Source organism: Triticum dicoccoides, chromosome 1B, assembly GCF_002162155.2.
Source record: "Triticum dicoccoides isolate Atlit2015 ecotype Zavitan chromosome 1B, WEW_v2.0, whole genome shotgun sequence".
Lineage (NCBI taxonomy): Eukaryota > Viridiplantae > Streptophyta > Magnoliopsida > Poales > Poaceae > Triticum > Triticum dicoccoides.
Window position 1 is genome coordinate 581,578,315 of NC_041381.1, and position 10,958 is coordinate 581,589,272.

General features: G+C 44.3%; 1 protein-coding gene across 1 annotated transcript; it reads right to left on the reverse strand.

The window, feature by feature from the left end:
• Positions 1-9,012: 9,012 nt before the first annotated feature.
• Positions 9,013-9,928, reverse strand: LOC119348895 (dehydration-responsive element-binding protein 1B-like). Its single transcript, XM_037616900.1, has one exon. It carries the CDS (start codon positions 9,888-9,890, stop codon positions 9,222-9,224), a length of 669 nt encoding a protein of 222 aa, XP_037472797.1. The 5' UTR covers positions 9,891-9,928; the 3' UTR covers positions 9,013-9,221.
• Between the last annotated feature and the right edge of the window lie 1,030 nt (positions 9,929-10,958).

Consider the following 10,958-nt stretch of genomic DNA (forward strand, 5'->3'; position numbering starts at 1 on the left):
CGTGTCAACTGGCTACCATTCGAATTATTATTGTACCATGGCATAGAAAAAATTCAGTAACCTCACTTCTACAAATTAACCTGGTGCTGTTGTACTCCTACACCATTCAAGCTCATGGTCGGAATAAACAATACTAATAACCCATAGATAGCATGGTACAGAAGCAAGCAACCAGTTAATACTAGCTATCTGAAGGAACAGCAAACAGTGACAATTGACAGCAGCTGAAGAAAAATACGATCCTACTGCTACTCTCATCCATTAAACTGACATCATATAATACAAGCTATCTCAAGGAAGGAGAGAAGGGAATATGGGGTTGGCGTCGGTGAGGAGGTGTGTGATCTCCATGGTGTGCTTGATGATGCGGGCCGGCATGACATTCTTCCTGTTCTGCTTGGGCTAGTAGCGCCCTGCCAGGACAAAATCAAATCAGCAACTGATGAGTCAAAGACCAATCAATCTTAATTAATATGTCGACTGACGCTTCTGAATTTACTTTAAGAAACGTATTCTCACTTACAGATTTTCTCCATCAAGTACTGGGATGAAGCTTCCGTAAACGGCCTTGACGAGAATGTTCGCCTTCAATGACCTGACAAACATGATTTGAGATGGCAAGTAGTTTCTCAGCAAGGTAAGATAGATAGATGCCACTCCCTCCATCCCACAAGAAAAGATGTTATTACATCAAAAATGCTGAAACAACATGGCGCAGTACACTATAATTAGAAGTGCATGCAGATTTAAGATCGATGTGTGCATACCCGAAGGCGTCTTGGCAGAAGTGAGTGCTGAGCTTCCCGTCCGCACCCTTGACCAGGTAGAAGTAGACAGCGGTCTGCTCCGACAGGCCGAGCAAGCCCCGCCCCGCCGCGTTGGCGCTCGCGCTGAAAAAGAGAGGATCAATGAAACTGAGAAACTTGTCCGAGTAGAACTAGATAGAACAATATTGAATGTCTATCTAGGATAAATATATATATCACAACGATTTGAGCTGGATTTTAAGAACTGAGAAAGCTAAGAGCTAAGAAAGCACAACCATGTAAGCTGCAGTTTGAGAGCTAAAGAAAAAACATGTGGCTGTACTGAAGAAAAAGAAAGGTGCTCAGCTACAACACCAACTGTTGTACTATGTGAGCTACAATTTTCAAATCAAAGAACAAAAGTCTGTAGGAATGATCCGACTACTCATCACAGAAATCTCATATTATACTGAAAAATGGCAACTCTTGTTTGGATAGGAAAGTTCTAAGCAATTCAGTTCAGACAACCACCCCTAAAAATATCATGTGTTTTTTGAAAATTCTAGTGCAAAGAAACATGACTAAGTGCGCCACACCAACATAAGCAACTTACTATAGTACCAACTAATCTGCCACTTTGCCCCTCAAAAAGAAACAATCTGCCACTTTGGCCCCTATTTTTGTAGCATTTCAGTTATAGAAACTGCAACTTTAATTGCTAAAACATGTCGCTAGTACATTGAAAACTGGTTTATACACAGGCAGTAACCGTGGTTCTTACCAGTAACCGCAGTCAGTAACCAAGCCATGCTTCGCTTGTCTACTCGCAGCTAGTTGGGTAGCCTCGGTAGTTCAGAATCTTCTTAGGAGCGCAATGCATTTGTCTCATTCATCGACCACCCTAAACATTCAAGTAAACGGAAGTGAGAGCTGGGAGCTAACTTAAGACAGACTGCAGCGAATCAAATTAGCAACTAGTTTTTTAATGGCTAAGGGTACACACAGCACATATATACAGTTAGGAAAATTGAGCAGTGGGGAGGGGGGGGAGGGAATTAAGTGGAGATGCTACATCCTCTTCATAGGAGGCAATTCATAGGCAGCACTCAAGGTTTTTTTGGTGGCAATTGTTCTCGATCTAATTGTGCAAATGAATTCAAAACATCAAATGGATTGCAAATGAATTGATTCTAGGATGCAAATCAAATCATCTAAAGATGGACACACAGAGCATCTCTAAAGATAGACACACAGAGCATGGCAAGGACCAGATGCTACGCAGAGCTACCACCTAGGCAGATGGGATCGAGCGGGGGGCAAAAAGAGAGAGAGGGAGGTGGATGACCGACGACCTGAAAACGCGCCAGGCAGCGGAGCCGAGGCCGGGAGGTCTCCGCGATGACGACCACGGTGCTCTGCGTGAGGACGGAGGGAAGCCACAGCACGTCAGGTAAGGGAATGGAAGAGAAAGGAAGAGCAAATCGGGAGAATATCTTACCTCGACGAGCAGCAGAAGGACGCATACGACCGAGCGGAAGCAGACAATGCCATGGAGATGGAGCACCAGGTCCAACCCATGGGGGTGCGGATCTGGAAGCCGACCCCATGGAGGAGTCGGAACTCCAGGTCCAGGCCCATGGTGGACCTGTCAACCGCAGCCGCCGCCGCTGCCATGGGGTTGGAGCTCTAGGTCCAAGCCCTTGCGTATCTGGGAGCCGGCGCCGCCGCCTAACCTGCTCGGGCACGATCTCCCTATTCTCTTCCGATGAGGTGAGGGGAGGTGACGGAGGGGGGAGAGCGCGGGAGCGCCGGCGGCGAGGTCGGAGGGAGATGCGGCAGTCAGGATCTAGCGTCGGAGGTGGCGGCGGCAAGGGAGGAGTGCAGCGCTAGGGTTAGCGCAATAGATAGGAGGGCTTGCTGCCGTGGGTGGGGTTTGCGAGAGAGGGGGGTTTTGCTGCCGTCGGAATTGATGGACCGATGGACGGATGGATGGACTGATGTTTGCCAGGTCATCGATCCAAGCCACTAGTGATTCCACCAATCAGAATTAAGCTTAGGTAGTTTTTTCCTTCTGCTTCTCTTATAATCTTCACCCTCTAATTCAGGGTACACATTTAACATATTAACCACATATAGTTTGCTAAAATGAATCAATAGTGTGCACATGTGTATATCTTGAGATGACAAACAATGTTGACTTGGACGAAAAAATCATTTTTCCATTTTTCGAGTGCCCAAAATGAGTTTTTTGTGAAGGACCTACCAAATAATTGTGGCAAAATTGGACCAAATCGATTTTCTAAAATAATAGGACATATTTAATGCACAATTGACCAAATGGTTGGGTGTCAAAAGTTTTGATCCACCTCTCATGAAAAAGACAAATTTCTGCTGATTCAGCTGGAAGCGGGTCAAATTTGAATTGCAGCTACCTCATAGTTTGCTCTTTATTTTTTCCAAAAATCATTTCTAGTTACATAAGTATCTATTTAATCATAGAAACATCAAAAAATTTCCAAGATTCAACCACTAGCTAGGAACGGTTATTCCCGCCGTTTTGACCGCATTTTGAAACGGGCATAAAAAATTCAAAAAAAACCAAAAATTGGAAAACCTTCACATTGTGCCATTATATGTGACCAAGTTTCCAGGAAAAATAATAAACTTGTAATACGGTAATTATTTTAAAAAAGTGTTCTCAGAAATGAGCTATCATGCGTGAAGATTCATGGCTTTCAGGTCAAATGATCAATCTTATGGCCACATTCATGGCATAGTTTGTTCAAATGATCTCATATTGTGCACAAGGGTGCATCTTGGAATTCCAAACAATGTTGCCTAAGGAAGTTTTCATTTTCTTTGCACGGAAAATTCAATTTCCATTTTCCGATTGCCCAAAACGAGGTTTTTTTGTGAAGGACCTACCAAATAATTGTTGCAAAATGGACCAAATCATTTTTATAAAATACTAGGACATGTTTAATGCATAATTGACCAAATGGTTGGGTGTAAAAAGTTTTGATCCATCTCTGGTGAAAAAGACAAATTATCGCCGATTCAGTTGGAAGTGGTTCAAATTTGAACTGCAGCTGCCTCATAGCTTGCTCTTTATTTTTTCCAAAAATCATTTCTAGGTACATAAGTATCTATTTAATAAGAGAAACACCAAAAAAATTCCAAGATTCAACCACTAGCTAGGAATGGTCAAGCCCGCCGTTTTGACCGCATTTTGAAACGGGCATAAAAAATTCAAAAAAAATCAAAAAATTGGAAAACCTTCGCATTGTATCATTATATGTGACCAAGTTTCCAGGAAAAATAATAAACTTGTAATACGGTAATTATTTTAAAAAAGTGTTCTCAGAAATGAGCTATCAAGTGTGAAGACTCATGACTTTCAAGCCAAATGATCAATTTTATGGTCACATTCATGGCATAGTTTGTTCAAATGATCTCATATTGTGCACAAATGTGCATCTTGGAATTCCAAACAACGTTGCCTAAGGGAGTTTTCATTTTCTTTGCACGGAAAATTCATTTTCCATTTTCCGAGTGCCCGAAATGAGTTTTTTTTTGTGAAGGACCTACCATATATTTGTTGCAAAATTGGACCAAATCATTTTTATAAAATACTAGGCCATATTTGATTCACAATTGACCAAATGGTTGGGTGTCAAAAGTTTTGATCCACCTCTGGTGAAAGAGACAAATTCTTGTCGATTCAGTTGGAAGCGGGTCAAATTTGAACTGCAGTTGCCTCATAGCTTGCTCTTTATTTTTTCCAAAAATCATTTCTAGGTACATAAGTATCTATTTAATCAGAGAAATACCAAAAAAAAAATCCAAGATTCTACCATTAGCTAGGAACGGTCAAGCCCGCCGTTTTGACCGCATTTTGAAACGGGCATAAAAAATTCAAAAAAAATCAAAAAATTGGAAAACCTTCGCATTGTGTCATTATATGTGACCAAGTTTCCAGGAAAAATAATAAACTTGTAATACGATAATTATTTTAAAAAAGTGTTCTCAGAAATGAGCTATCAAATGTGAAGATTCATGACTTTCAAGCCAAATGATCAATCTTATGGTCACATTCATGGCATAGTTTGTTGAAATGATTTCATATTGTGCAGAAGGGTGTATCTTGGAATTACAAACAATGTTGCCTAAGGGAGTTTTCATTTTCTTTGCACGGAAAATTCATTTTCCATTTTCCGAGTGCCCGAAATGAGTTTTTTTTGTGAAGGACCTACCATATATTTGTTGCAAAATTGGACCAAATCATTTTTATAAAATACTAGGCTATATTTGATTCACAATTGACCAAATGGTTGGGTGTCAAAAGTTTTGATCCACCTCTGGTGAAAGAGACAAATTCCCGTCGATTCAGTTGGAAGCGGGTCAAATTTGAACTGCAGCTGCCTCATAGCTTGCTCTTTATTTTTTCCAAAAATCATTTCTAGGTAAATAAGTATCTATTTAATCAGATAAACACCAAAAAAATCCAAGATTCAACCACTAGCTAGGAATGGTCAAGCCCGCCGTTTTGACCGCATTTTGAAACGGGCATAAAAAATTCAAAAAAAATCAAAAAATTGGAAAACCTTCGCATTGTGTCATTATATGTGACCAAGTTTCCAGGAAAAATAATAAACTTGTAATACGGTAATTATTTTAAAAAAGTGTTCTCAGAAATGAGCTATCAAAGTGTGAAGATTCATGACTTTCAAGCCAAATGATCAATCTTATGGTCACATTCATGGCATAGTTTGTTCAAATGATCTCATATTGTGCACAAGGGTGCATCTTGGAATTCCAAACAATGTTGCCTAAGAGAGTTTTCATTTTCTTTGCACGAAAAATTCATTTTCCATTTTCCGAGTGCCTGAAATGAGTTTTTTTTGTGGAGGACCTACCATATATTTGTTGCAAAATTGGACCTAATCAATTTTATAAAATACTAGGCCATATTTAATGCAAAATTGACAAAATGGTTGGGTGTCAAAATTTTTGATCCACCTCTGGTGAAAAGGACAAATTCCCGTCGATTTAGTTGGAAGCGGGTCAAATTTGAACTGCAGCTGCCTCATAGTTTGCTCTTTATTTTTTCCAAAAATCATTTCTAGGTAAATAAGTATCTATTTAATTAGAAATACATGGTTTGATGGCGAGCCATTGAGGTTTGGACTGTGGCCGAGGGCCCCAACTCTAGAGCGCGTAAGCTCGCATGCCCGCTGCGTTGTCACCGCGTGACCGTGGCGTTGCCATGTGTTCTGGGCGGCCTAGGCATGTCTAGTGGGTTGGGCACTCCCCAGGTAGGTGCTAGGAAGAAAATCACAACATAAGATTCTCACAAGGAGACTGATCGATGCTCAAACATGAATAAGCAGCCAAGTGTTTGATTTGCGGTACGGGAAATGCACATGGCTAATGGCTTGAGTTTTGGCTGAGGATGATCAGTTACTAAGAAGACCGTCTTCACAAATTTTCACCTCAAAAGGAGGACCCTAGGTCGTACTTGCTTTGCAAAGTACCACACTAGACATAAATACGAATGTTGAAGCTGGGCTCAAAATAATGAATGGATTGAGCTGGCATTTGGTGGAGGATGGTTATTTGGGCATATGAAAGCACTGTAGAAAATGGATACCATTTGGACATGCCAAAGTGGTACTTCCTTCACAAAGTGCTGCTTTGAACAGGATAGGAAAATGAATATTGTTGAGTTATTTTTGAACTAGGGAAGGAAGGTTTTTGACATATTTGATGAAGATATGATCCAAACAATTTATGAGAATTTTTTGGGAATTTTTGGAATAACAGAAATATAGGTTGCTTCACAACCTAGGGCAAAAATTGACACATGGACATGACACATAGGCAAAACTGATGAGATGGCGCCTAGTCATCACAACCCACCACAATCTACAAGTCTATGACCGTCTATATTGGTTGTTAACAAGTAGAAATAAGGCAGCGGACCTGCACTGTTTGCTTTGTGACCATTTCGTGTAAGGAAATTACGACCTTTCTGACCAAAATGATCGCAATAGTTTAGGGTTTGGAGCCCCCCGAACAGTGTTTGACCAATTGATCTCAAATGGTCATAGATCTATGACCAATTCTTCCAGGGTCACTCACAGAAGGTCACTAGTCGACATATTTCTTGTAGTGAAGCAAGGTGGAGGCGCCCCCTCCCCTAGGGTTTTCAACCCTAGGCGCCTTGGGCCCTTGGGGAGGGGTGCACCAGCCCACTAGGGTCTGGTTCCCTTCCATATTCAGCCCATCAAGTCCCCCGGGGCAGGTGGCCCCACCCGGTGGACACCCGGACACCTTTCGATGGTCCCGGTACAATACCGACAACCCCGAAAACTATTTCGGTGACTGAAACTGGACTTCCCATATATAAATCTTTTCCTCCAAACCATTCCAGAACTTCTCGTGACGTCCGGGATCTCATCCGAGACTCTGAACAACATTCGGTAACCACATACAAACTTCCTTTATAACCCTAGCATCACCGAACCTTAAGTGTGTAGACCCTACGGGTTCGGGAACCATGCAGACATGACCGAGACAACTCTCCGGCCAATAACCAATAGCGGGATCTGGATACCCATATTGGCTCCCACATGTTCCATGATGATCTCATCGAATGAACTACGATGTCGGAGATTCAAGTAATCCCATATATAATTCCCTTTGTCAATCGGTATGTTACTTGCCCGAGATTCGATCGTCGGTATCCCAATACCTCGTTCAATCTCGTTACCGGCAAGTCACTTTACTCATTCCATAATGCATGATCCCGTGACTAACTACTTAGTCGCATTGAGCTCATTATGATGATGCATTACCGAGTGGGCCCAGAGATACCTCTCTGTCATACGGAGTGACAAATCCCAGTTTCGATTCGTGCCAACCCAACAGACACTTTCGGAGATACCTGTAGTGCACCTTTATAGCCACCCAGTTATGTTGTGACGTTTGGTACACCCAAAGTACTCCTACGGTATCAGGGAGTTACACAATCTCATGGTCTAAGGAAATGATACTTGACATTAGAAAAGCTTTAGCAAACGAACTACACGATCTTGTGCTATGCTTAGGATTGAGTCTTGTCCATCACATCATTCTCCTAATGATGTGATCCCGTTATCAATGACATCCAATGTCCATGGTCAGGAAACCATGACCATCTGTTGATCAACGAGCTAGTCAACTAGAGGCTCACTAGGGACATGTTGTGGTCCATGTATTCACACATGTATTGCGGTTTCCGGTCAATACAATTCTAGCATGAATAATAGACAATTATCATGAACAAGGAAATACAATAATAACCATTTTATTATTGCCTCTAGGGAATATTCCAACAAATTCATCATGTGGGATGTACATACAAACGGAAACAATTGGGTTTCGATGCCCCGCCAGACCGCACACGAGCTTACTTTGCCCCAGTCTATGTGCCAGGAGGGTCTATCCCCGACGATTTCTGGGTCATGTGGGAACGGCCCCCCATCGCTCACACTCATTTGGCGACGGTTCCAAACACCGTCGCGGAAACAGGTTAAAAATCGTTTGTATAGCAGGTCTCTGCACCAGTGCATGGCTTATATTGCTGGTGTAGGAGGGCGAGGCAGTGGCAAAGGTACTCAGTGTGTTTAGATCTTAAACCAGTTTGGGCTTGCCCATCTGAGTGTCGGCGATCTTCTTTGCGAAGAAGTCAAATCCGAGCAAGGGTAACAATCTGCTCTCAGTTTCTATATAGATATCTTTCTAATGTCAGCCTATTTCAGGTAGTACAATGATCAAGAATCCCATGCATGAAGGAAATCTTGCACCTTTTGAGATCATCATCAGGCTACTACTATACCACAATAGCCACCACTAAACCACAATAGCCAATCTACTACACCACAATGGTGAGCAATCTTAGGGCATGTTTGGGACTGCTCCGCTTCATCAAAATAGTTTCGCTTCACTAAATTCACTTTGGAGCAGTTTTATTCAGAAGTTGTAGCACTACCAAAGAGAATGTTTGGCTTCCATCTTGCTCCAGCTTCAAAAATGGGAAATTTGGTGAAAAAGATCTATTTGATTGGTTGAGGGAGGAGAAACGAAGGGGTATCGACTTACCGGTGGCAGTGGTGGGTAATTTCCACCCAACTCCAGCTTCTAGAGTTTTTTGGAACACCCTCTGAAGAGCTTCATAAAAAACTGGGAGCTGTACCCCAGATTCTAGTTTTTTTGCGGAGCGGCATATCGTGAAGCTACCTCGTTTGACTTGTATTTTCTGAAGCGGAGCTGAATTTTAAGGAGCAGAGCAGTCCCAAACACGCTCTTAGGGTCCCATTCTCACAAAAGTAGAAACCGGGAGCTTCAAACTGCCTACTACAACGTTAAAAAAAAACTGCCTACTCACTTTGTTCCCAAAACAGAACTATCGACAACTTTACACTGCGTGTTGAATTAGTCAAACAAATAGCTCCATAGCGGCGTTGGTGTCTCGACGCCCGTCTGCTCGACGTCCTCCCGCCTGGCTCTGTCGTCCGGCGGCTCCACGAGCATCCCCTGCGCCAAGCTGTCGTAGTACGACCCGGCGTCCATGCCGCCAAACCAGTGCTCCTCGTCGAGCTCCAGCAGGTCGCCAGACGACATGTAGAACAGAGAGTTGCTCGGGCTGGCGGCCGGCTCCGCCGTTGGACACGCGGCTGGAGGAATATTCTGCTGCTGCTGGAACGCGACGACGGCGACGGCGACAGCAAGCTTGATCTCCCGCGCGCTGCGGAAGCCGAACGACCCGGCCGCAAGCACGGGCAGCATCCGCCATGCGGAGTCGGCGAAGTTGAGGCAGGCGGCGCGGCCGGAGAGCGCGAGCACCGCGGCGTCGTGCGCGCGCGCCGCCATCTCGGCGGTGGTGAAGGTGCCGAGCCAGAGCCTGGAGCCCTTCACCCTGGGCACGCGCACCTCGCACACCCACTGCCCGACCCGGCCACGGCGCCGCACGCCGCGGTACAGCGGGTGGCGCGTCTCGTGGAACTTGGTCCGCCCCGCCGGCCGCTTCGGCGGCTCCGACGACACGGTCCTGTGACCCTGCTCCTGCTGGCTGGACCTGAAAGCAGCATCGGCGACGTCCATCTGAGTCGAGAGCTAGTGGAGATGGTTGAGCAGGCCGAGCGATGGTGTTTTTACTGAGAAAATGGGAGTGCGGCGGGGGAAGCATATATAGGCGCGAGCGCGGCGACTACGCGGCGCGTCACTCGGGTGGAAATGCACTCACGCTGACACAAGCGAACGAGCAGTCACCACTGGCCACTTCTTTTTCTATTTTTAGCAAACGTCCTTACTTTTTTTATCTCTTAGGGGCCTTTCATTTCTATTTTTAGCAAACGACCTTTCTTTAGTACTCCACCCAGGACAAAGATCGTTTTCCTAAGGATAGTCAGCACTGGCCACTGAAATATCTCAACCATTCTTGCCGTGTTGGCACCATGGTCGCCACAAGAAGGGGAAAAATATCCTGGCGTCAAGCCCCACTTGGCCATAGGATATTTTTGGAGGAAGCCCAGAGAGCCACCTGCTTCCTCACACTCAGCGGCGTCCACTGGGTGAGCGATGGACGATCTTGACGTAGTAGATCGGTAGCTTTACTTGACATATATCGTCCAATCAAAGTTGTGCCTGCTTGCCTCTTATGGTCACGAAAAGGACACGCCAACAGCCACCACTATTGGCCGGAAGAAACCGCGGTGACATGAAAGAAAAGAAAAAAACGAATTTGGCGGGTACATACAGGAATAGTGAGACACATCACATCGCCGCGTCAGCTTGCGTGGCTACGAGGAATGTGAGGACACCGTGAAAACAAACGCCCGTGTGTGCGTTAACGCTAACCGGGTGACTTGGATGGGTTCTAGGCCACATCTTCTGGATTAGCGTATTTCGACCACCTCTGTCTGATTAGCAACTTTGGTATCCGGTTGTAGCTGTGTTTGCCTACCTGTGTGCCCTAGGATTAGTTTGATGGGTTTCAGGGCTATACAAAGATTTTTTTTTGTTGCGCTGATCGGAAGCAACTTCAATCTTCAGTGTGTATAACTATCTACTCTCGATTTACTAGCTAGCACCTCTGCTTCTCATTTACTCCTTCCGTTCCCAAATACTTGTCTTTCTAAGCATTTTAAATAGACTCAACATACGGATGTA

What these genes read in the sequence shown, in the direction of transcription:
- LOC119348895 (XM_037616900.1), bottom strand. Translation starts at nt 9,890, where the DNA reads ATGGACGTCGCCGATGCTGCTTTCAGGTCCAGCCAGCAGGAGCAGGGT.